At 38.8% G+C, this 26,237-nt stretch overlaps 2 protein-coding genes and 2 pseudogenes across 5 annotated transcripts in view; 2 read left to right on the top strand and 2 right to left on the bottom strand.

The window, feature by feature from the left end:
* Nucleotides 1–719: 719 nt before the first annotated feature.
* On the bottom strand, nt 720–11,043 carry LOC120429277 (adenosine 3'-phospho 5'-phosphosulfate transporter 2). The gene is made up of 3 exons (XM_039594501.2): nt 10,068–11,043; nt 1,034–1,215; nt 720–979 (listed from the first exon to the last, which is right to left on the bottom strand). Exons 1-3 carry the CDS (start codon nt 10,878–10,880, stop codon nt 802–804), a joined length of 1,173 nt encoding a protein of 390 aa, XP_039450435.1. The 5' UTR covers nt 10,881–11,043; the 3' UTR covers nt 720–801.
* Nucleotides 11,044–13,952: 2,909 nt separating this feature from the next.
* Nucleotides 13,953–14,834, top strand: LOC120429278 (hydroxyacylglutathione hydrolase, mitochondrial-like; annotated as a pseudogene).
* A 285-nt stretch (nt 14,835–15,119) lies between these two features.
* LOC128093483 (40S ribosomal protein S3-like) lies at nt 15,120–15,695 on the bottom strand (annotated as a pseudogene).
* A 3,496-nt stretch (nt 15,696–19,191) lies between these two features.
* LOC120429274 (calcium-binding mitochondrial carrier protein SCaMC-2) overlaps nt 19,192–26,237 on the top strand; it is a 63,745-nt gene continuing 56,699 nt past the window's right edge. For 2 of the 4 annotated variants that reach the window (XM_039594494.2, XM_039594493.2), the window contains exon 1: nt 19,197–19,893. In XM_039594494.2, coding sequence (XP_039450428.1) covers nt 19,636–19,893 — 258 coding nt within the window. In that variant the 5' untranslated portion in view covers nt 19,197–19,635. Of the gene's footprint in view, nt 19,894–26,237 lie in introns of all 4 variants that reach the window. The other 2 variants (XM_039594491.2, XM_039594492.1) reach the window with 2 other exon arrangements.

Genomic DNA, 26,237 nt, shown 5'->3' with positions numbered 1-26,237 from the left:
TTTGCGACGGAACTCCCCAATTTTTACAAGCTGAAATCTGCTAAACAAACAACAAACAAACAAAAGCGTTTTATATACAACTACAACCACATCAACAACAAAATAAAAAGAGCCACAACCAACAAGAAGAAGAAGCAAAACAATAACAGTGAAACAGTCCCCTTTTTAAGCGCGTGCGCGTGTGTGTGAAGGCCTTTGGCAATCAAACAGACTTACACCAAAAAGAAAGCAAAACAATTAAACAAAACATACACACACAGAAAAAAGAGCGAATAAAACAGTGAGAATTTGTGACGGAGGCCGCATTTTGAAGAGTTGCGAACAAACCTTTTTTAGCGTGTAAGAAAATGAAATCACACACACACAGACAAAACAGTCACACACTCACACATCTGACAGTGTAACGTTACGAGAGCGCGTGTTAAAGAGTCAAACACTGAAAGAAATCGACACGCAAACAACATGAGAAAGGAAGGACGATGATGAAGTGGTGTAATCGTAAGCTATTCGTATAAGACAAGAATAAAACAGAGTAAAAAACAAGCAAAATGACATACACACGTGGTGAAGAAAAAAAAACAATTCTATGTTTAGTGGTTTGTTGTATGATAAACAAAAAAAAAACAATAAAAAAGGAAAACTTTGACAAAATATCGAACTTGCGTTGCGTTTTTGTTGGATTGTGATATTTACATTAAAACAGATTCCGAAATTCATGATTTGATGGTTGGTTTTGGGAATTGTCTTGCGTAATTTGAATAGTCTAAATAATTTACTTACAGTTAAGTATCGTCATGCAACTTAAACTTCTAGCAGTAACTTTTTGGTACTAGATGAAGAGGATCCTCCCCGCGAGGGCACCACCCTCTGGATCAACCGTCCACAAATCCGCCGGATGTCGGCGAAGGTGAGCTTGCTTCGCTTGCTGTACACGTTCAGGTAAATCCCGAGCACCACAATCAGTCCGGACCACAAATAGCTAAAAAAGAATCACGTTACAAATCAAACTTTTCAAACTTTTTAAAAGACTCACTTGATCGTAAACGGTTTGCTGAAGAACACGAACGACAGCGCGATCGTGACCGCCTTCCGGGCGGTGGTGACGGTCGCGGCTAGGGGAGCGCCGCACGTGCGCACCAGCGTCAGGACGATCTGGATGCCCAGATAGCCGGACAGGCTGAACAGGAAGGCGTAGCCGAACGTTTCGACGGGGTGCTGGAAGAGGGAGGAAATTGTTTTTATTGTCTAATCTAAAAAACGCAGCCAGTACGATGAAAGCACCACAAGCACTTTTCTTGACAATTTAAATAATTGCAGTACATCCGAGAACACCCGAAAATGGAATTCAAAAATTAAAGCGGCCAGCCCTACTACGTTGTGTTTACCGCAGAGAGGATTCTCTTAACGGATCATATTTCACAGAATCTACAGGGGTGGAAGGATGCGTGAACATACCATACCAAACGCTCCGGATCAGTTTTGATGCGGTGTGTTATTTCATTTCCTTTATTTGTCACGTTGATACTTTTTTCTCTTTTAATTACTTTTTTTTCCTTTCCTATTGTAATTTTTCATAAATTTATTGAAAAAAATATATGAAAAAAAGTCTTTTAATATTTTTCTCCTTTTGAAATATTTAGCAACTTTTTTTTGTATTCAACATTATTTGCAAAATATTGAAAAAAGGCCAAATAGTACTTTTGAGAGATTTTGCCTCATATTTAAATAAAAGAAGGGAAAATTGCTTTAAAATACTTAATTGCATTTTTTTAACCCTCTATAGCCCAGTTACTCCAGAGCACCACTAATTTTTGTTTTCAAAATTAAATTTCTCTGCAACCATGCATTTTTTCAACCTTGCTCAACCTGCAGTTTTATAGAATGTAAACATATAACCATTAAAATTTCATCTAATTTGGTCGATCCAATTACGAGTATTTAGAGCAGTGTTTCTCAACCGGTGAGGAATTCCCCCCTGGGGGGGGGAATTTGGCCATTCTAGGGGGGGAATGAGGATTCAAGAGGAATTCAATGTCTTTAAACGTATTTGCAAAAAAAAAAAACATAAATCATTATTTCACTTTTCTATGCAACTATATCAGTTTCTTTGATTAGCTAAAACGACATTAGTTTTATCCTGAAATTCCATTTCAAAGTGTTGTTTGACATTTATTGGAACAATACAAAATTATTTTTTTCAATATTTCTCAGGCATTTGTATTTTTTTTTTTTTTTTTTTTTTTTGGAGACGAGCAATAATTGGACAGTTCTTCAGAAAAAGTTGTGGTTTCAAATATTATATTAATGTTTTTTTTTCAAGTAATATTTTTGTGAGTTTTTGTCTTATTCCAAACACTCCAAGCATTTTTATCATTATTTTTATAATGGATCAGAGTATTAGCAGAACACTGAATTGCATATTAACCAAGAGCAGTTTAGTGAAAATAATCAGAAACAAGTTTATTAAAACTGTCATGATATATTTTTTGTTAGATTTATTTAATCAAATATGAGCAGTTAAAGACAAAATATCAAAAATAAAAATTTCTGCGACTTTTAATTCATTCAAATAATTTAAAAAAAAATGTACTGATCTTAAGAAGTCTTTAAGTGAAATTTGCGTTCTTATAAAAGTTGACAGCATAGTAAATCACAGCGCATTTTAAAAATAAAACCTGCATTGTCTGTTCTTTAGTTTACTGCCCGTGGGAGTCGCTCAACCTGCATTCCTGTCATACATGAGGTCTGCACAGCTGATTCCACGTAGATTTTTCCCGCCAGTAATGACAGGAAACGCTGACAAACGGAATATGTGCCAAAATCATAAGTGGTTTTTAACATAGGAAGGGAAATCATCGTGAACTGGAACTGCCGGTCGTTAGCCCGGGTAAAGTGGAAACGTTGAGATGATTGTTGTCATCTGCTCTCATCTCGCAAAAAGCCATACAGAGAACCACGTCCCTTTCAACCGGCTCCGTGGCTTAATGGTTACGGCTTCTGTCTCCCAAGCAGAAGGTTCAGGGATCAAATCCCGGTCGGTACCTTTGAAATTTGTTATCAGGAATTTGAACTTTGAATATGAACAAAAAAACGAAAATGAATCAGGCGGGATTCGAACTCACGCCTTTGGATTGGTGGTCTGGGACTGCTAAGCGGTCGGCCATCAGAATGTTTTTACACTCTAGCAGTGAAATGAACCGTAGTGTTGAAACATGTTATCTTCTCATATTAAATACGCGCTGATCCCTGATTTGCCTGAGGGGATTGGAAGTCTAAATATAGATCGAGTTTCCTTCAGATGCTTGCTTCTATGTTTAGGCGGGGCCGAACGGGTGCGGGACATTTCGCCGAATGTCGTTTCGCCAACGGTCATTTCGCCGAAGGTCATTTCGCCGAATGTCGTTTCGCCGCATGGGACGTTTCGCCGAATGGGACGTTTCGCCGAATTGACAAATATTCGTAAAATAAATATATAAAATGGACACAAATTGTATTAAAATATTTAGAAAAAGTATAATGTTCCTAAAAGGTGATTTTGCAATATTTAAAAAAATATATTTTTGTTTCTGAGTATGTTATTTTTATAAGTTTATGCATTATAACATGCATAAACAATCGCTTAAAAAATAATCTAGTTGAAAAACATTGTGCGAGTTTTTGCATTCTTTCAAATATAAGCAGTTATTTAATTATAGCAAACAATTTTCAATCATTTCTGTGAGTTTTTGCATAAATTTCTATTAGTTTTTTGCATTCTTGTTTTAATATAACATTTGAATTATTTCTGTGAGTTTTTGCGCTCTGTTAACCATGAACAGTTCTTTTAATTTTCTGCTTATAATTTTGATAAATTTCTGTTAGTTTTTGCATTCTTTGTTTTTTAAGCATATTATTTGTATAATTTTTGTATGTTTTTGTATTCTTTCCAACATGAGGAGTTCTTTTGATTTTCAGCATAACATTTTGGAAAAATGCCGGTTGTTTTTGCATTCTTTACTGAGCATATTTTTCAAATAATTTCTGAGAATTTTTGCATTCTTTCAAACTTGAACAGTTTTTTTTTATTTTCTGCTTATAATTTTGATTATTTCTGTTTGTTTTTGCTTTCTTTGTTTTTTAAGCAAATTATTTGTATAATTTTTGTGAGTTTTTGCATTCTTTCAAACATGAGCAGTTCTTTTGATTTTTAGCATAACATTTTGGAATTTTTTTGTTAGTTTTTGCATTCTTTGTATTTAAGCATATTTTTTTAAATTATTTCTGTGAGTTTTTGCATTCTTTCAAACATGAGCAGTTCTTTTAATTGGCTGCTTATTATTTAGATTATTTCTGTTTGTTTTGCATTCTTTGTTTTCAAGCGATTTTTTTTTTTAATTTTTGAGAGTTTTTGCATTCTTTCAAACATGAGCAGTTCTTTTGGTTTCAGCACACTTTGCAAAATTGCTGTTAGTTTTTGCATTCTATATTTTTGGCATACTTTTCAAATATTTCGATGAGTTTATGCATTATTAGTTTTTTTAAGCATATTATTTCTATAATTTTTGGTAGGTTTCGCATTCTTTCAAACATTAGCTGTTCTTTTGATTTTTTGCATATCATTTTGAAAAATTTCTGTAAGTTTTTGCAATCTGTGTTTTTTAAGCAAATTATTTGTATAATTTTTATGAGTTTTTGCATTCTTTCAAACATGAGCAGTTCTTTTAATTGGCTGCTTATTATTTAGATTATATCTGTTTGTTTTTGCATTCTTTGTTTTTCAAGCAATTTTTTTATACAATTTTTGGGAGTTTTCAAACATGAGCAATTCTTTTGGTTTTTAGCACAACATTTTGCAAAATTGCTGTTAGTTTTTGCATTCTATATTTTTGGCATATTTTTCAATTATTTCGGTGAGTTTATGTATATTTAGTTTTTTAAGCATATTATTTCTATAATTTTTGTTAGGTTTTGCAAGCATTCAAACATGAGCAGTTTTTTTTTTATTTTTAGCATAATATTTAGAAAAATTTCTGATAGTTTTTGCATTCTTCATTTTTTAAGCAAATTATTTGTATTATTTCTGTGAGTTTTTGCATTCTTTGAAACATGAGACGTTCTTTACTTTTTAAATTATTATATTATTATCATGCCACTCCTTCTCAAGTTTGTATGAGTGAATTACAAGATGGCACTGCAGCGAACAAATAGCATAAATTGTAAAAAAAAATATTTTTTATTCAATTCGGCGAAACGTCCATTCGGCGAAATGGCTTTCGGCGAAACGTACCATTCGGCGAAACGACATTCGGCGAAATGACCGTCGGCGAAACGACATTCGGCGAAACGTACCAGATCCGGGCCGAACAATGCCCAGCGACCTCGGAATTGGACCGCAAGGAGCTCTGTCATTCTGAAATGGGTCGTTGGAAGCAGCGCGAGGGCTATCACCACCTAATACCCGGGACTGAGATAAGCTGTACCAGCATTCGGCATGTACACAGTCTGATACAAATTATACTTTCCCATAATTTCGCTACCGGATTTGGATTGGACCACACACACACATTGTCTGTTCTTTAGTTTACTTAGTAGTTTACGCTTCAATTTGTTATGATAATTGGAATCATTTTGTAAACATCTCAAATTTGTGATTATATTTCTGCATTGAAACCAATAACTTCAAAATAAAGTGGGGAAGGGGGGGGGGGAATAAAGTTCTTGCAAATAAGCCAAGGGGGGAATAGAATACAAATGGTTGAGAAACACTGATTTAGAGAAACGTAAAAAATCTCGATTTTACTCTGGGCGGGAAGGGGTTAATTTACTTCTAGGGAAAATATACAGCGATACTTGATTAAAAAAAAATCATTATCTTTAAAAGTAATATAAAAAAATAATGTTTATTAATTATTAAATGATAAATACTAATAAAACAAAAAAAGGTGGTAATAATTATGCCAAACGTCCATTATGCCAAATGGGGTACATCCATAATGATTTATTTATATATTTTTTAAATGAATGTTTATTCAAAACCTTTTTATGTAATGTTGATCCAAAACTAATAGTTTATCCATATTGTGATCCTCTTTATACGATACAAATATTATATTATTGTTACAATGTGAGCGAAAATATTTAGTGAAATTCAAGAAAACATTCATCAAACATTTCCGGAAATGATTTATGAAACGTTCAAATCTGACTTACTTTGTACATAGAATCATTTTTCAACCTTGGGATTCAAACTCATAAAAGTTGGATAACGAATAACGAATCGAATGCTTGGCTACGATCTGATTCAGGCAGACAAATTATTGATGAAATCGAAGGAATGAGGATGCTGTCTTTCAAAATGTTCGGCAATGCACCTCACATTTTTTTCGTTAATATTGAATGTTAATTGTTGAAATTCTGGCATATAATTTCAATTTTTACAAATGTTTTTGCATTTATTTTGCGCTCATAATTTTTTTTTAAATATTTTCAGAGGACTAAAAGTTGGACAGTAATTTTGCAACGATTTTTCATTTATTACACTTAATTTAAAGATAAACACATTTTTATCAGATTTTATTTCACTATTTTCAATAGAATACATGCAATTTCCATAAATACACAAGCACATTCAACTTATTCTCATTTTATACCAGAACTATTAAAACAATAAAACTGATTTAAACTGTATTTTTTGTTTTGTATTATTTTCAAATAGCAAAATTTTTCAAAATATAACATAAATTTCAATAAACTTTAACTTTTTGATGTAATTTTTAGTCATTTAAATTAAAATAACGAAATTATTTTTTTTTAAATTAACTATATTGTACATTTGGCCCGCAAGATAATTTGAGTTTCAAATTTGGCCCGACATGCAAAAACTTTGAGCACCCCTGTCTTAAACCATACAATATTTTTACAAGCTTCAAAATGCGTTTTGTAGATCTTAACAAAACCTACAAATTGCTTTTAAAACATTGCAAATATGTTGCGCCGTTCCAGAAAAATTGACAAATAAGAAAAACGTAACGCATTGCGTATAAAGAGGTTTCACTGTATTCCATTTGCACTTCTGTTTCTTCGTTCATTCTTTTATTCTTCTGTCATTTTTATACTGTTTTGTATATTTGCTTAGTTTGTTTGCCCTTTCATTTGATTTACTTAATTTTCACCTTATTTCTGCCTTTATTTTTGGTTTACAACCTAAATTCTTAAATTCTTTTGTTTTTTCTTACATATTTTTTTTTTGTTCAATTCCTTAATTTCGATTTTTCTTTTGTCACTTTGTTTGTTTATTTTATTACGTCTGTTCCTCTCTCAATTTCGTAGTTTCTTTAATCTTGCGTCTGTTGATTTCCTTAGTTCCCAAACGTACATCTGCTAATTTCAACTGCATATCCTTTTTTATTTAATATGAACGCTGTTTTGTTCATTTGTTTATAACCGGCTCTGTGGCTTAATGGTTACGGCTTCTGCCTCACAAGCAGAAGGTTCAGGGATCAAATCCCGGTCGGTACCTTTGAAATTTGTTATCAGGAATTTGAACTTTGAATATGAACAAAAAAACGAAAATGAATCAGGCGGGATTCGAACTCACGCCTTTGGATTGGTGGTCTGGGACTGCTAAGCAGTCGGCCATCAGAATGTTTTTACACTCTAGCAGTGAAATGAACCGTAGTGTTGAAACATGTTATCTTCTCATATTAAATACGCGCTGATCCCTGATTTGCCTGAGGGGATTGGAAGTCTAAATATAGATCGAGTTTCCTTCAGATGCTTGCTTCTATGTTTAGGCGGGGCCGAACAATGCCCAGCGACCTCGGAATTGGACCGCAAGGAGCTCTGTCATTCTGAAACGGGTCGTTGGAAGCAGCGCGAGGGCTATCACCACCTAATACCCGGGACTGAGATAAGTTGTATCAGCATTCGGCATATACAAAGTCTGATACAAACTATACTTTCCCATAATATCGCTACCGGTTAGCGGGTATAGAGGAGAAAAGCAACTCGCGACAAAATTTTGAGGCTAGGAATTTTGACAGGTATGATTTTCATAAAGTATTCGCCTCCTTTTCTCTCCCACAGAAAACCTGGGAACGAGGTAGCTGTCAAACTAGGCCAAAATGTTAAAGTCACTCACAAAATGAACTTTGAGTGATTTGAGTTCATTTCTGACGTCACGATTTTCTCCCCTATTGGATTGGACCACACACACACACACACAACGCTCTTTTGTTCATTTGTTTATTTTGTTAGATTCGTTCTAGATTACTTTTTCACAAGGTAAAAAAATGTGTGTGTTTTTTTCGTTTTTTGCAGACTTACCTTTTGACGGGTGCGACAACGGTTTGCTATGATACCGGTTTTTCTATGCGCACCATTTCTCGTCACGACCCAAACCCGACACAGCTCGGTAGCTTGATCGGTGCACCGAAACCGAAGTTTGGTGTGACGGCGGTGTGGATCGGGTACACAAAACTGACATGGTTTCTGCGCCTACCACATCGGAGAAGTTTGGAACTCTTGATGCCTAGCAAACCAACCGAACTCAACAGTTCGTAATGGTGTGGTTGTCAAAGACAGTGCATTAGTATTTTAAAGGTTCTTGGTTCGAATCTCGACAGTTATTATTTTATTTTTTGAATGTTTTTTATTTGTTTAGAATAAATCGTTAGGAATACAATTTCGTAGTGTCATGAAATATAAACTTTAACTTCTCGTGCATATAATCCTGAAAAAGGCATTTTCACATAAACCTGCCTGCATAATATAGAACGTTTTCTCTATTACATTACAAAAATCCATTAAATTTTCTAACTCTTTGACTAAAGCGTCGCAGGTTCGAAGAAGTTACTTTAAAAATGTATATAATCAGTAATTTTGACAGCAAATATTGAAAAAAAAAATCCTCAAAAATATTTGTACTCAGGATTGAACCAGAAAACTCGTGGTTAAAAGACGGAGGCAACAACCGCCACGCCATCCCGAAGTTGTGAAAGATGGCTGACAAACCTCAATCAAAACAATATCGCCTCCGGTTTACTTGGATCAACCATATGTTGAGTTGCATCCTTGGAATACAGTTTGGGTGCACCGGTGGTGTACCAAGGTGCTTTCGGTACAGTTGCTATGGTGTGACAATAAACAGCTCGGTTTGGGTTCTAGAGTGACACGAAAACCGCACCACGGCGCACCAGATCTTGGTGTTCAGTGAAGCCTGGTTTTTTGTCTTCTTCGCTGAGGTAAGGCTATAATCCTGCTCGAAAAACGAGCTCATATGAAGTTCGTAGACCCACTTTCATTTATACATGTCGACTCAGAATCGAAAACTGAACAAATGTGTGTGTACGTGACCAACAAAATAGCTAATGATTCTTCGACTTGGTTTAGGGTCCCATATATCGAGCTTTATACACCGACCTTTTATTGGAAAGGTAATCAAGAGACTTTCCAAGCAAGTCTGTATCTGGCAACCCTGTTCAAGTTATGATATATATTTCCGGACCTTCCATCGGATGAAGACGCAAGTCATTCCAAGTGTAGGAGTCGTCGAGCAGAAACTGGCAATAGATACCACAAAAGACCTGGGGGTCGTGAAAGTAAATGATTTGATTTTTTTTATGTGTAACTTTTCTATGACCAAAGAAGAATTTTTTTTGGAACATTGTTTTGTCCATACAAGTTTTCATACAATTTTGGCAAAAAAAAAATATGAAAAAAACCCATTTTTATTTTTTTACATGAAAAAAAAAAAATGCCAAGTTGGTCAACATTCGTTTGGCACTTGATTTTCAAAAAAAAGATTTTTTTTTGATTTTTTAATTTCCAATTAAAAAGTATGTACTTTACATAAAATTTTAGACCGTGTTCCGGAGCGAGGTTTTCTCTACATCTCCAAAATATCTTTGATGTTCAAAGTGACAATTAATTAGCTTATGAATGTACACAATATCTAAAACTCTTAGTTTTTTAAAAGGTTCAAAAAACAACATTTTGTTTTGCCTTGAATAATGGATATTCAAAATTTTGAAAAGGCAATATTTATGTTGATTTAGTAGTTTAGTTTTCAAATCATTCTATAATCTTACCTTTAAACAGAACGCAAATCCATCAAACAGATTCCCGGTGAGCAGCATAATCACACTCAAATACACAAATCCAATCCCGTACGAATAGATGACCACCTCGTTGTTTGGCGCTTTGTGCTCGCGCATCGCCTTCTCCTGCACGTTCCCAATGGCTGCATCGCACAGCAGCGCCAACGAAATGAGCAACACCCCGAACGGGTTGAACGCCGGCGAAACCTGCGAATCGGCCAGCGTAAACAGCGTCAACCCGACGCACATCGCAATCGCAGCGAAGAAATCCAACGGACCGTGCTTCTTGCCCTGGATAAGGATGCTGCCGATGAGCACGGGGACCAGCTTGCAGCACTTGAAGATGACCTGGGTCGGGTAGTTGAGGTACCCGAGGCTGGAGTTGGACAGTCCCATCGTTCCGAGGGTCAGGAACGCCAGCAGGATGTACGTCTTCATCGGAATGCATCGCGGGACTTTGACGCTTTCCACCGATCGCTCAATGTACCCGAATCCTGTGTAGTACGCAAACTGGACCAGCGTCAGGAACCATCCGTAAGGTTTGAATCCGTCCAGCGTAAAAATCAGCTCCTGCATGTACCCATAGAGTAGATAGAGCACGAAAACTCCGGCGCAGCACAGCAGGAACTGGGTCGTCGTGTTGTAATAGGTCAGGTCGAAGAACAGAATCTTGACCTCCTTGCGGTCCTCATCGGGACTGGAAGTGTTGCGCCGGTTACCGCCGCCCAATTCCGGTTTAGTTCCACCGCCACTATTTCCAATGTAAACAACCTCACTGCTCGTTCGACTCGTCGGTGTCGTCATTGCTGATTATTTTATTCACTATCGAAACTGTCCACTTCAAACCGAAGTGGAAATTACACTTAAAAACTTAAATAAAAGTCATTTTGAGGATAAAAACTCGGCAGAAAACAAGAACTGCGTTCGTGGAATCGAATGCACTCGGATTATTTTTCGTGCAGGAGGTAAACAAATTGCTGTCAAAGAGAGGCTCAGGGTTGTCATTTGCGCAAGGTTGCCATGACTGTTTTCTCGCAAGCAGAAGGGGTTCGGAAAGTGTTCCGAACAGCTTGTGGCAACATTGAGCACGGTGAGAAAAAATGAAAAAAACTTTGAAATTAACTAATTTGTCCTAAATCAAAATAAGCGAGGAAAGAATTTTCGCGATAACAGACACGGAACAACAAAAACAGGTCATCGTTTTCTGATTTGCTCTAAAACTGCTGTCCTAATCTGACTGTAGTTCCGATTCACCCCAGTTGAATTGAACAAAAAAACGTTACTTAACACTTGTAGCACCTAGTGTAGCACCAACGGGGTTAAAACTTACGCGAAGCACCAAGGGGGTCAAAATAGTTGGAAATGCAACTTCGACCGGTTGAATCTCGGCGAAAACTCAACCGATTTCAATGATTTTTGTTGCAATCGATCCGGAAAGATGTCAAGAATCACCTTCAACAAGGTAGATCCAAAACAGATGCGTCTACCCCAGGGATCTGACACGCATGCAATTTCCTGAAGAGACGCCAGGAGCGCTGTCAATATTGTTAACGTGTGGTTTTTGAAAAGGTCGTATGAAATAAATACATAAATTTTGTTCCCAAGTTATTTTTTGCCGGTTTTTTTATCTTTCGCATATATTTGCGAGATAATTACAATTATTCACTTAATTTTTTCCACATTTAAAATTTTTTAGATCAATAAATAAAAGTTCTAATTGACGATACAATACAACCAAACTCACTAAACTAAACTAAAAATCTTATAAGCTTCAGTTACCTTAAAATAAAATTCAATTAGTCAGGAAGACCGTTGGTTTAAAATGAATTGAATACTTATTAAATTTCAGTCAAAAATGCTTTAAACTAGCTGTCACTGAACACCACAGTGCTAATATGCCAACATTAGGTGCTTGACGGAATTAAATTCTGTTCCCCTAGTTGTCCCGTGAGATTAAGTGTTAAAAAAGAAAAAAAAAGTAAAAGAGCAATTCTCTACCAAAACCGGAAATGGATTTTATTTGTATTTTTTGATTTGGCTCAAACTTTGTGGGGGCCTTCCCTCTGACCAAATAAGCTATTTTGCGTCATTGGTTCACCCATACAAGTCTCCATACAATTTTGGCTGCTGTCCATACAAAAATGGTATGTACATATTCAAACAGCTGTAACTTTTGAGTGAATTTTCTGATCATTTTGATGTCTTCGGCAAAGTTGTAGGTATTGTTGAGGACTTTTGAGAAAAAAATAGGTACACGGAAAAAAAATTTGCAGATTTTTTAATCCACTTTTTTTTTCACTAAAACTCAATTTCCCAAAATACGTATTTTTTGATTTTCGAGATTTTTTGATATGTTTTAGGGGACAAAAATCCGCAACTTTTGAGCCATAGAGAAACATGGTCAAACAATCTGCCGCCAAGTTATGATTTTTTGAAAAAATAATGATTTTTGGAAAAAATCGAAGTTTCATGCAAAAACAAGTTTGACATTATTTTTCAATGCAAAATTGAATTTGCAATCGAAAAGTACTCTACAGATTTTTTGATAAAAGGCTCTGTTTTCAAGATATAGCCACCGAAAGATTGATTTTAGCGAAATATTTGCAGTTTTTCGATTTTTACAAATGTTCAGAAAATTTGCTATAAAATTGTCTAAGAGACATTAAAGATTGGACCTCGGGTTGCTGAGATAGAACCGCTTTAAGAAAAAGAAACTCGAAAATTGATGTTTTCTAAATATCACTAAAACAACCCACCATTTTCTAATGACGATATCTCAGCAACTAATGTTCCGATTTTCAATGTTAATACATGAAACATTCGTGAAATTTTCCGATCTTTTCGAAAAAAATATTATGAATTTTTTTAAAATCAAGACTAACATTTTAAAAGGGCCAAACATTGAATATTATGCCCATTCAATGTCTCTTAGACAATTTTATAGCAAATTTTTTGAACATTAAAAAAAATATTTTTAAAAATCGAATAACTGCAAATATTTTGCTAAAATCAATCTTTCGGTGGCTACATCTTGAAAATAGAGCCCTTTAATCAAAAAATCTGTAAAGTATTTTCGATTGCAAATTCAATTTTGCATTAAAAAATAATGTCCAACTTGTTTTTGCATAAAACTTCGATTTTTTCCAAAAATCACTATTTTTTCAAAAATTCATAACTCGGCGGCAGATTGTTTGATTGTTTTGGGAAATTGAGTTTTAGTGAAAAAAAAAGTGGATTAAAAAATCTGCAAATTTTTTTTCCGTGTACCTATTTTTTTCTCAACAATACCTACAACTTTGCCGAAGACACCAAATTGATCAGAAAATTCACTCAAAAGTTACAGCTGTTTGAATATTTACATACCATTTTTGTATGGACAGCAGCCAAAATTGTATGGAGACTTGTATGGGTGAACCAATGACGCAAAATAGCTTATTTGGTCATAGGGAAGGCCCCCACAAAGTTTGAGTCAAATAAAAAAATACAAAAAATAAAAATGGTCGAAATCGGCCGATTTTGTATAGAGAGTTGCTCAAAAAAGTTTTTATTTTTGTTAATAATGTTCGATGCGCATACGACATTTTCAAAAGTCACGCGCCAAAAACTTGGTTCGATTTTGACTTCACTCCACGCTTCACTCGTTTTATATGTGGATGACAGTCGTGACGTAGGCATGGTCTACCCGACGACACGACAAGCCACTCGCTTCCAAAAAGTGGGCACCAAATCGGCTTACCCCTCCGTTTCCTTTGGAACTGGAAACGTCAAAACGAAAAATTTGAAAAAAATGATTGACTTTGGCAACCCTTCTGATTTTGACGTTTAGAAATGTCATTTCGAAATGTCAGATGTTTGAAATGATTGAAAAATCTTGGAATGCGGAATCACGCGGATCACACCGTTCTTCCGTGTTCTCGTCGCCGATTCCTCACAAGCTGGCCAGCGAGCACAACCACCACTGGGAACCGCGAATCTCGATTAGGCTGTATGATGGTGATCGCGACAAACGAACAGAGAAGAAATTATCTAACGGGTTGTGAAAATGATACAGAGGTGGGTGAGAGGTCTTGCGGAAGTTGGCCTTCCGGACCGTACAACGAGATTAGAAGTGACTTGCTTACAGTACGACGTCCGTGCCGACGGAAAGGCTGCTTGCGCCGAACGGCGAGGATCCTGACGACGCACCACCACTGGAACCACGCCGGAGGCAATGCTGCCCTGTAGAAGCTCTACCAGGCGGATCCCTCGTTTACAAGCTGTCTATCTACGGTTGTAACGACGAGCGCATGGGCCAGTTGCATCTCCACACCGTGCTACTACATCGAGACCCCGGAAGATAAGGTCATCTTCATCGGGGACACGCTCTTCCTGACCGTTGGTGGTCGCTTTTTCGAAGGAACCACTCAGCAGATGTACGACCAAGTGTACCACACGTTGATCACGAAGCTTTCCGCCCTGCCCGACTATATTAAGGCGTATCGTGGCCACGATTAGGCGCTGAACAACCTGCGCTTTGAAAGTAACGTCGAGTCGGACAACGTGGACGTGGACATTACGAAGCTGCTGGGTATCACGAAGGAGGTGGATTTGGCGAAACAGCGAGCGATGGTGCCGGTCACTATTGGGCAGGAGAAGTGTACGAATGTTTTCTTAAGGGTTAGCGAGGCTGTTGTGCAGACATTTGTGGGTAAAAGTACCCCGTCGGAGATGAAGCAGGCACTGCGAGCGGCCAAGGATGTTTTAGGGAGGGCGTTTTAAGGGTTATTAGAGTTGGGTTGTTGATCACGAAACAAAGCTTCAGGGGATTTTTACTATTTTTAAAAATGTTGTAGGGGAATGTGGGGCAAGGCAACCATATGTGCCAAGAGGGACAAAAACTCGTGGGACCATATGCTATAAAATTCTTTTTCAGCAATTTTCAACCCTGCAATCGGATGACTTTAAAAAAAATATCCAAATTCTTCTGTTTGCAAGGATGTTAGATTAACCGCGCGTGCTGGGGGGGGGGAGGGGGGGGTACATCGACGACGGTTCCACCGGCTCCTAACTCCAGCGGCGACCGCTTGTTCTTGGGTTCGCTGCGGGCGTGTTGAACATGGTCTCGTCATTGGGCTCCACAATCGAAACGTTGTCCGACAGCGGTTTATTTGGGCCGATCTTGACGTTCGGACCCCACAGCAGCATAGTCTTGACCTTGACGCCCAATACTCCCTTTCGCAGCAGGACGTGGCAGATGGCCGTGTCGACGTACACATTGCAAGGATCTCCGGAATGGATCATCAGTCGTCGATGTACTTCATCGACTTGGCACGCTGACCACGCAGCTTACCGGGCACGACTCGGCGTATAGCTCAACGGTGCCGGGGCGAAACCGAATCTCTTCTGGACGACGGCGGTCAGCTCGCGGATGTAGCGACCCTTCTCGCCCAGAACGTTCTGGGTGCAGGTGGCCATAATGATGATCTAGGTACGGGTCGGCTCAGCAAGGAACATGCCAGCTTTTGAAGTTTCGGCCCAACGGTTTATGCCAAACTGTCCAAAGTGTGGGAATGCACTTTCCACTAGCTGGGTCGTCCAGTGGTGGGTCCTGGTCAGCCTTCGACATTTTAGGGCCAACATTGTGCTGTTTTGACCGGGGATTGGAAGAACCGGAGTGCAAACTGCGTTGATGCCTGTGTTTGCATGGTTGGTATTGGTTTCAGATGTATCGTCATCTGGGGCGAATCGGGACTACAGTCTGAATAGGGACAGCATTGTTAAGAGCATTTTATGGGTTTAAATTCGGAAATGGAAGTACACATTTTGTTGGTCTGTTCTAACCGAAACCAACCAGAAAAATCAAAATATTGTGCTCCTGCATGGTTAAAACTGCTGTCCCAATTCGCCCCATGTGTCCCGATTCGCCCCAGTTGACGGTACTGGATTTTGCCCCAGTCTGACTTGGCAGTTACCGAACAGTAGCATCTTTCGTTGCTTTTTAGTTTTGGCCCCAACGCATGAATGCTTGCCTCGGAGGTTTCCCCGCCGGGGGTTCCTTACAAACCCCTGGACTATTCGGCGGGAACGGGTTTGAGAGAGGGTCGGTCCAGACCGTCTGGAGGAGGTTAGGACTTGTGGTGCGCTGCCGGCATCTGATATTCAGTTCAAAATATAGGTGGAGGCACTCCTGTGGGGTACCTAGGCAGTAACAGTATACGAAGTTCAAGGAATGATCCTAGGTCGTCGGAACTATCGATTAGTGCACACGTACAGATCAACATCCTCACAGATTTTGCATCGGTTGAGTTGTCGTCGTGTTGATCATGGGAAACGGTTCAACTTAGGTGCCATTATCCTCCCTCGTCATAACAATCAAAATGTTGGCTGCAACCGGCTTTTCCGGCGTCTAGACTACGGGTGAGACTCACGCTAGAACATGAGACCTACGGAAAAAAAAGAAATGAGTTCAGCGTGCTCCTATGCGTCAGCGAATCTCAACTCATGCCACCACCCATCTTCCTCCCAATGTTCGATTGATTCGACTCGAGGCCGGCGAAAGGTTCACGCTGCAATCCGTTATTAACGCCCCCGACAACGCGGATGCTGCTGTATCCGTCTTACCATTAAGCCTACCCCGTTCTTCAAAACCTCAATAAAACTCAGAAACATCGACACGGCATAAATCGCCGAAATCCACGCACTCTATGGCTCCCTTTTCGGCAGAATTTCTGTTCCGGGAATACTGCAGAATTTGCCAACGAACCTCTCTCTGGCACCGCCGGTTACGGCAGCGTATCACGGGCCTGCCCTTGTCGGATGGTTGGAGCTGTAATTATCGAATCGCTGACCAGCTTTACAAAGGTTTTGTAAAGTTCCGGCTTCTGAGGTGGAGCACTGCCGGATCGAGGCCGTACGTGTTAGCAGGGATTGGGAAGCAGCAGAGGATGCGCCTGTTCAATTGTAGCCCCATCATCCCATCAAGCTGGGACAGGGCACGGTCCACCTGAAGCCGATACTGTTTATGCCACGGGTGCCAGCGTGGTTTTTTGTTCCGGTTCTTCCCCTCCCTGGCTCAGTAGCGTTGCAGGATGACTGGCACTCGCCACTGTGCGGGCCCGGAGCGGCTAGTGGAAAACTCGGTCCAGCAGTTTGATCAGATGACTCTTGGTTCCGGCTGAATGGGTCATCGTGATGGCCAGAAGAGGTTCCCGATCTTTGAAAATTTCTTTAATGTTTACGGACAAAATGAAGCCAAACACAAACAAATTAGCAAAAGTAAATATTTACATCCAAGCAGTGTTGCGAATAAAGTTGATTTTGCGGAAAAACCAAGGGGTCTCTCAATTTACCGTGACTTTGACAATTCACGGTCATTTCACGGGATTCACGGTAGAACCACTTTTGACTAAGGTTTTTGCAGCGAGTGTCTTGTCGTGTCGTCGGTCTACCCATGTAATCATTCCTATGTATACGAGTTATAAAGGTCCCATTATGAAAGGGTGGTTTCTCTTAATTGATTACTCCAAAGTGGTGAGTTTGACTGTCTTAATGTTCTGATTTTATTGTAATCGAAAAGTCCCTCAGAGCCTCACACATGAGGTACTGAGGTTTTGCTTTTGAGCATAAATCGATCTATACTTGCTTTAATCGCGGCGAGGTAAACGAAGTTTAGCTTTGTTGGCAGTTTGGGTTACTGTTGTCGGCTGTGCTGACGATGTTGGTGGCGTCGATCAATTATGCGGAAAGCAATTTCCGTAACATACGTGTGAACTTTTGTATAGATCTTTCCACAAGTTGCACGATTGTCTAAAAATCGCTGCAATCTGCAATATCTTTTTACAAAGTCTTGTCACAAAAAAGTTATCGCTAGGATAACATTTAGCCAAAACAGCATCTTCCTCCTTAAAAATGTAAAATAATTTGACCATCATTACTCATTTCTTTTGATAGGATTGTTAGAACTTCAATCTTTTGGGAATCCAAATACACTTATTGGAACAACTGGGCAAATGGATCGCTACATCAACATACCTGTCAAAAATGGTATAAATAATTTACAATTATTTTGACCAGACCACAAGTCGAAATGAGTCTTAAAATTGCTTTTGATAGGGCTTTCAGATCTCCAATGTTTTAAGCTCATTTGAAAGGTCTACCTAACCAACGACGTATTGCATATTGGACATCGACATAATTTTCATCGAAATATCTGAGATCCAGCCTCTAAAAAGTGTATACATAACATTTAAGTGCTAATAACTTTTGGTAGGGTTTTTTCCTTCGGGCAGTCGTTTCATTCTTCGGTGTTTCATTTTGCTTCGCGAAATTTTGGTTTGCTACCCCGTGTAGAACCCTAAGACGAAGTTCTTCGTCAAACACTAAACACGAGTGGGAATGTTAAACTGATGTTGATCAACCGATCACACCGTCTTTTCAGACTGAATTTACTAACTAACGGGACAAACACAGAACACCCAGAGGAGATGGGCGGGAATCGAACCCGGGCCCCTTAGCACACATGAGGGATCGGCAGCCGAAGCCGCTAACCACCGCGTCACGGGGTCCTCGTGCTAACGAATTATTTCAAGAAACTCTACCATCAGTCAAGGCTCCTTTGATTTTTTGGCCTTTCAATATTTTGCTTTTGTAATTCGGCCTAGCATATCGAATACAACATTATTTAAACGTTTATCATCATCAACATTAGAAATAGCAAATTATTCTAGAAATTATTACATATTTTCGCAAAAAAGTGCAAACTAGAACCGCGCGTCAAACGACCCTTAATGTTTATCTTCCTTTTCAGCTGCAAAATCACAAAATCTTTTCGTGATCGCATTCTTGACCTTTGTTTGGTAATTTTTTATATACATGGAAATTGTAATAGGGGTGTCAAATTAAAAACGGATTTAGAAGTTCGAAATTGACAACAATCGAGACCAAACAGTCGGTTACCAATGTGTAATTATTTTTTTATGCATCAAAGAATCAAACAATCGAGCGTTCACTGTACTATCAGCCTTCTGACTCATTCTGCACTCTTTCGCAACCCCACCACAAATGTCATGACAGTTTCACTCCCCAAAAACTCAAAAACGACGACGCTTGCTCGCGGGGCCACTTTTTCGTCAGTAGTTTCTTGTTCGCGGTCGCCGTCGAAAGTTCCGTCGCAGTTCGTGCGTTTCGCGTTCCGTGGTGAGGTGGAGGAAGAAAAGAAAAAACGCCTGCGTTTTTTGCTGGTGAAAATTTTCTCCTCGTTTTATCGACTCGCGTGGCAATTCGAAGGAATTTCGGGAAATTTTGCGGTTCTACGGATGAAGTGAGGTGGAATTGGTCCGTTTCGAAAGGATTAGGTTTTTAAGTTGAAAGTTCTCGAAAGTGTGCAGAAAATTCTTCACTCCTTTTTTTTGCTTTGTGTGTGCGCGACGAAAAAACGTGAGACAATCCTCGTCTGAGGGGCCAAGTTGGTGACTCAGCACGGCCAGTTCCGTCGAATTCGAAGAAGAAGCAAGAGAGCTTGTGTTAGAGAAAGCAGCTTCGGAAGATCCGGGATCGAGCCCCCGTCGTCGTCCCCCGTACAATGGTCAACGTGAAGGGGAGCTCCTCTGGTGTCTCCTCCTCAGCATCTTCTCCCTCCCCTGTTCCGGCCACCACGGAGGCCAATTCGTCGGTGGAACCGTACCCCCATGTGCACTATCTGCCCGAGCTTCCGGCAGTGGACGAGGAGCGGCTGGAGAAGATCTTCAACAAGCTCGACCGTGATGGCAACGGCCGCATCGACATCCACGACCTTTCGGAGGCCCTGCGGGAGTTTGGCCTGTCGCACCAGTACGCGGAGGTAAAGAGAAAGAGAGCGGGACCCACAAAACGAGATGGGTTTAACAGACCCCCCCTGAAAAGGAGGTCATCGTTTGAGTTTGATTTTTTGTGGTTTTAACTTTTCGGTGCTTCGTTCCGTTTGGGTGGTGTTGGCCACGGGTGCGAATTTCCCGTTAGATCTGCGGATATTTTTTTTGCGCTCAGCTGTGTTGCTTTTAAGAGGGGGTGGGAACGGGATGAAATGGAAAGGATTGTGCTGTGCTATCTGACGGGACTAGGCTGGTTTGATAAGTTATCTTTTGCACGAGATTGAGAATTTTGCAACGATTTGCGAGTTGAACGACGTACAAACAAATGAAAAAAGAATCTTAGAACAGGAAAAGACTTGAAATGGCAGTTTGGAGGAATTAATAATATAAGTTATTGGATTATTCTGAAAAACTTTATAGACACATTCAAAATATTAAACAACGGATTTCCATGATAACAAAACACTACATGGGTTTCGGTATTTTGCAAAAAATGATTAAAAATCGTATCTCGGAATCCTGTCAATGAAACTACAACGTTCTTGAAAATGTTATGTAAATTTTCCGCGAAGTCCGATAAAAATGTTTTCAAAAGCTCTTTGGTAGGTAATATTAAAAAAATGCAGGTTTTGCGTAAATCGACGATAATTCTCGATTAAATTTTCAAAAGGCCCTATCTGCATAGGAAACCCATGAGGGATAGGTTGTTTTGAAAATTTAATCTAGAATTGTCAAATTTAGACAACTCTAACACGGCGTTGGTCACTCTAAAGGCCAAACAAAAAAAAATTTGAGACTTATCACACTTCAATTTTGGGTCCGATCGAACAACTTTTTTAGAATTCTGCTGTTTTCGTGGGGCTGCTTTAATTCTTTACTTATATTTTGATTTGGGTCAGTTATTTCCACTAACTATAATGTAAAGCCGATGCCCAATGTTAGATTTTCAACAATAAATAAGCGGTTTTATCCCTTATTCCCGAATCCCACTTTCCCGAATCCCATATCCCCGAAAATCATTTCCCCGAAAATTCCACATTCCCGAAAATCATTTCCCCGAAAGTGCCATTTCCCCGAAAATCATTTTCCAGAAATTTCCACATCCCCGAAAATCATTTTCCCGAAATTTCCACATCCCCGAAAATCATTTTCCCGAAAATTCCATATCCCCGAATGTCATTTACCTGAATGACAATTTTACCGAACTGTCGTTTTCCCGAATTTACATATACCCGAATGGATATTTCCCCGAAAGTTCCATTTTCCTGAATGGTATTAACTTAGATATAAACTAAATTGTTTTTTAGGGATATTTTTACAAAAGTATGACCTTAATATTAAATTCTTCTACGTGTGTTTTTAAATATGAAAAAAGAAAAAAACAAATAACCGTAGAAGGCCATTTATAAACCACGCGGAAACTTCAAGAAAGCGGGGTTTTGAGGTCATCCACGTTCAATAAAAAAGATTTTTTTTGTATGGGCAATTTTCCGCAAAGCACATTTTTCCAAAACGGTATCCACGTGGTAAGGATTGCACAGCATCGCGTGTTAGTGTTTGACCTTGAATAAACGAAAAATAGAGCACGCTATGTAAACAATAACAAACACGTTTTATTTGGTTGACCATTCTGTGCATGGTCCTGAAATTTGTTTGAATTTGGTTGCTAAGGTCCCGAGTTATAATTACAAACGTTAACGGTAGTCGGGCATGTACGTGTGTCAAACCTCTTTGGCCAGTTGTCGCACTTACAGCAATTTTCAGAGTGTGTCAAGTTAGCACGAGACGACATTTTTCGGTTTTTATTGAATATCTCAGAATTGAAATCGGGTATCTATGTAGGTCAAAAGATGAGACATTGAGCTCGACTGCGACGAAATGAGAAAAATAGGCAAATGTATTAAGCGGCACGCAGCTATTTAGATTTGGTCATTAGAAATATGTACTCTGCTCAAGATGTTCTCCTTCTCTACATCATTTGTCATAGTCGGAGTTTTTGTTGGATTCGGCGGAGTCAGGTCTTTTTGAAAGGCAGTTGGAGTAACTAAATCTCAGAATCCGGAATCCTTTAACTCCACAGACTTGAAAAATATTCAAAATTTAAGTGAAGCTGGAATAAAACGCTCGTAAAAACTCGGAATTTTTTGAACGTTCAATTGTGAACATGATACTTCATTGATCGCCACTTCCCCGAACCCGGTCAGGCGGGTATGCCCGTTGTCCAGAACCGCGCGCGCGGTTCTGGGCAACGGGCATACCCGCCTGACCGGGTTCGGGGAAGTGGCGTTCGGGGAAATGGCCGTTCGGGGATATGGTCATTCGGGAAAATGATTTTCGGGGATGTGGAAAATTAGGGGAAGTGGCCATTCGGGAAAATGGTTTTTAGGGGAAGTCGCCATTCGGGGATGTGGCAATTCGGGGAAATGGATTGTTCGGGGAAATGATTTTCGGGTAAATGACATTTCGGGAAAGTGTCTTTTCGGAGATGTGGCATTCGGGGGAATGTGGGTTTCGGGGAAATGTCATAGATTCTAAATAAGCAATTAATCATTGCGTTTTTTGGAGAGTCCATCCTGTTCATTTGATAGAACTTTGAAGTCATCTTAGACCACCTCCAAAACAATAATTATAGGCATTTATTATCAAAAAAATGATTTCAAACCAAAAACATAAGATTTTTAGATAAATTTGAAAAGAAAAACAAATGTTGACAATTTAAGTAAAAAGAGAAACTTAACAATAAACTCATTCTTTTGATTCAATCTAAAAGCCCCCCCCCCCCCCCCCCCCCCCTGTATAGTTCCAAGTGGTTTATTAATGGCCCCTTTTGAGTGAGTTTTGTAAATTTTGTTAATTTTTGATAGTTTTTGCATTTTTTTTTCATTTAGAACTAAAAACATGCAGACTTTATTCGATATTCAAGTTTTTCAATAACTGAAAAGTAAACTTTATCTATAAAAAAATAATGGAATCAAAAATTTGGGAAAAATGTTTGAAATGTCCTAATGCATTTAGTTTAAGATTTAAAAATGTTTACCACAACAACAACAAAAAAAAACTATTCGCAATTAAAGAATCACAAAATCATAACATTACGCTGGCCATATTCATTTAAATTAAGCTCTTTTTTTATATTAGTTTTGCATTAGCTTTGTTGTTGTTTAATGTTAGATATTACTTTTTGTTGGACAAACCCAGTCATCAAAAAAGAAAAATGTTCTATTCATTAAAAAGTATTATGAAAATGCATGTCATCACAACAATTTTTTTTTTGGGAGGGTGATCCAGCCGCACATCGTTGATGTCGAAACCTCTAAACTGGGCCCTCGTCCTGTCACGTCCGTCAGTAGTCTTGTCGTACATTACAACTAGAATCAGATCTGCCAATGAATTAGTACACTTCGACCAAATAAACACTGACGCTGTATGGATCTGACTCTAGAATAAATGCACAGTTGTGTGTTTTTCATAGGTCCAACATGTTCAATTATTCATTTAAGTCCAAATATTCACTTGCGGATAACTACCTAACTTGAATTGAATACAAGATTTAAAGCAACCTAACCGAAAGCTACTCTTATCTCAAATCCCCGACATTTTAATTAATAGCCAAAAAAAACGTTTCTTTTTAAAACCTCTGGCTTCTTTTAAAAAACAAAAAAAAATAATAGCAGTTCATATTTTACGAGTCGTGAATTGAAAAAGAGACGACCATTTGATCGTCAGAATTCCAGTAGATCCTCGATTCGCAACAATGGTCGATACAATCATAATCCGACAACCGTTAGTTCAACAGATCAACGAATTTAGTCCGATATCATTTCACTATTGATTGATCGAGACTCTATGGAAATTTTGACAAATCAGAATGGTTTTTATGCTACTTGAATGAAAATCACCGATTCTGATAGAATTACTAAATTCACTGTTACTAAGTTTGTCCCTAAATAATTAAAGGCAAAGTATAAAAAGTTGATATTTATAGTTAAAATCCTAAATTCTACAAAAACTAAATTTTTAAAACCCGCATCCTAACCTGACACCCACATTAAGATAGAGAAAAATCACATATGTTATGGTTCATTGTACAAATGTGATATTTCCACTATCGGAAATTTTTTGAAATTAAATATTGTCTTTCTTTTACATGCTAAGTGGTATGGCCTAATGCTCTTCATCTTTGTTGTATTTTTCTTTTTATTATTAACTGATCACATTTATTTTATTTACTTAAAATTGTTTTACATTATTGCATTGAATTGAATACATTTGGGTAAAAAAGAAAAAAAAAACACTTTAACAACTAATCCTATTTTAAGATGAATGCTCCAAGAGTTCTTACTTGTTCCTGGCGAGTTTTGCAACCACGCAGTGTTGTTGTCATCTCGATGATAATGTTCAGAAGTTCTTGTGGTGAAAACAGGTCACTACTGCCTTCATCCGTTGATGCTGGTTGGTTTTCCCTCGGTTGCTGACTGAAGCCAGGAGGTGTTGTATTCTCTGCAACTTTTTGCCGCTGATTCAACGGCAATGGCTGCAGATTTGGAACCACTCGAACAGATCCTGCTCCAGGTGACGCCAAAGCAGAAAAATCCACGTCCGTGTAAGTTGGTGGTGTTTTGCGACGATTTGGTTGGTACCTCGTCGTCGCTTGCTGCCGAATTTTCACAAACTCAGCACGTTTTGGGCAGATTCGATTCTTGGTCGAATGGTCGCCGCCGCAATTGAAGCATTTCGCTTCGATGTTCTCGTTGATTGTTTCGCAAGCTTGAGTTTTGTGCTCACCTCCGCAGGTTGCATAACGACTCTTGATGAAACAGTTCCTTCCACCATGTCCAAACTGCAAGCAGTTCGAACACTGTGTCACGTCACGGTGCACTGGACGATAACGTTCCCAAGTCACGGTGGGGCCCAGGTCCCACACCTGCGGCTGCGGCTTCGGGCACGGGCTGGACAGCACGTGGCACAGGCCGAGCGCGTTTTCTGGGGAAGAGGAAAATCAAGGATTAGTTATTAAAATTTGAATTTTCCTATTTTAAAATGTTTAGATTTTTTTTGTGAAATTTCAACGTGCAACACCACAAAAAGTTTTTTTTCACAAGAATATTTAATAAAAGAAATTTTTGTCTCGTTTTGGGTTGAGCTCAAAAATGATCCCAACAATGCTCAAAATCAGGGATGGAAAAATCACCACAAAAGAGAGACCCGCGAAAGAGAGGGGAGGCAAAGCATGCAAAAGAAACTCGCTCCAGAACTACTTGATGAAAACAATCAGTCGAAGATTTTTTTTGTGAATCTCAATGTTAGCACCACATAAATTCATTAATTTCGTTTTTTTACAAACATTGTTCATCTACGAAAAGTGACAGGTAATTTTTCGACGCTGCAAGTTTATAGGTGAAATCGGTGTTCCACCGAATAATCCAGATGATGATTTTGTTAATATTACCAATTTTTATACGCGGGTGAGGATAGCCATGTTGCGAGTCAGATTTGCGATTCCTTTCCGTAGGGTCGTAAGAATTTTCGCGTCCGCCGTCGGTGTGTTTTTCGTTTTTTTTGGCGTGCGTGTGTGCGTGTGAAGGTGCGGCTGGCTTTGGCTGTCCCGATGACAGCTAGCCAGTTTGATTTGACCCTATCAACACCCTATCATACCATTTCAGCTCGATACACATCGAAACTCGTCGTTCGCACCGTTAATCAGTACCTCACTAAACATCAATCATTTAAAACTCGTAAAATTATCTCAAGTTAAAAGTTACATTGTTTAATCCTTCATTCTTTAATTACAAATGATTTTGGTTCTATCTTTCCACAGCCGGCTGTCTAAGACTAGACCATTTCATTTAAAATTTAACAACCGATAAACGGGAAATGTCTCATCCGCAGCATCCGATTGTTTGCCTTGAGAATAATATATAACATCTTTCAACAAACACTATGATTTTGGGTCGCATCATCATCTTCTATGATGAATCCTGACCAAACACCCTATCCTACTAACAAGTTTTCAGGTTCCTGGCGCTCGTGGGGTGTAAGCACAGAGTAAATCAGCTGCCCTAGTAGCAACCTGCGCTAACTAACATTCCCGTCCCTTAAAATCGAGGTCTACAAACTGACATGGCGGGCGCCGTTGGTGGCCAATGACTGTTCCCAATTCTCAACTGATCTAGCTTTAGCAATCATGGTGTTTTATCTTTTCAGCGCATTCATACATGCTGTTGATAAGGGAAACACCACTAGATCGACGAAGCCTATAATCAGTAGTGCTGAAAGGATATTACGGTTCTGTTCAGCAACGGAGGGGCAACCATGGGTGATCTCTCATGCTCAT

The sequence above is a fragment of the Culex pipiens genome, chromosome 3 (assembly GCF_016801865.2).
Source record: "Culex pipiens pallens isolate TS chromosome 3, TS_CPP_V2, whole genome shotgun sequence".
NCBI classification, from domain to species: Eukaryota; Metazoa; Arthropoda; class Insecta; order Diptera; family Culicidae; genus Culex; species Culex pipiens.
Note: the sequence above shows the minus strand (reverse complement) of the source record. Positions and strands in the feature narration are given on the sequence as shown.

Excerpts from the sequence above, each read along its gene's own strand:
- LOC120429277 (XM_039594501.2), bottom strand. The coding sequence starts at position 10,880 with ATGACGACACCGACGAGTCGAACGAGCAGTGAGGTTGTTTACATTGGA. Across the intron at positions 1,216-10,067 it reads GATTTGCGTTCTGTTTAAAG|CACCCCGTCGAAACGTTCGG; the intron begins GTAAGATTATAG and ends TCCCTCTTCCAG. Across the intron at positions 980-1,033 it reads AGCAAACCGTTTACGATCAA|CTATTTGTGGTCCGGACTGA; the intron begins GTGAGTCTTTTA and ends ATTCTTTTTTAG.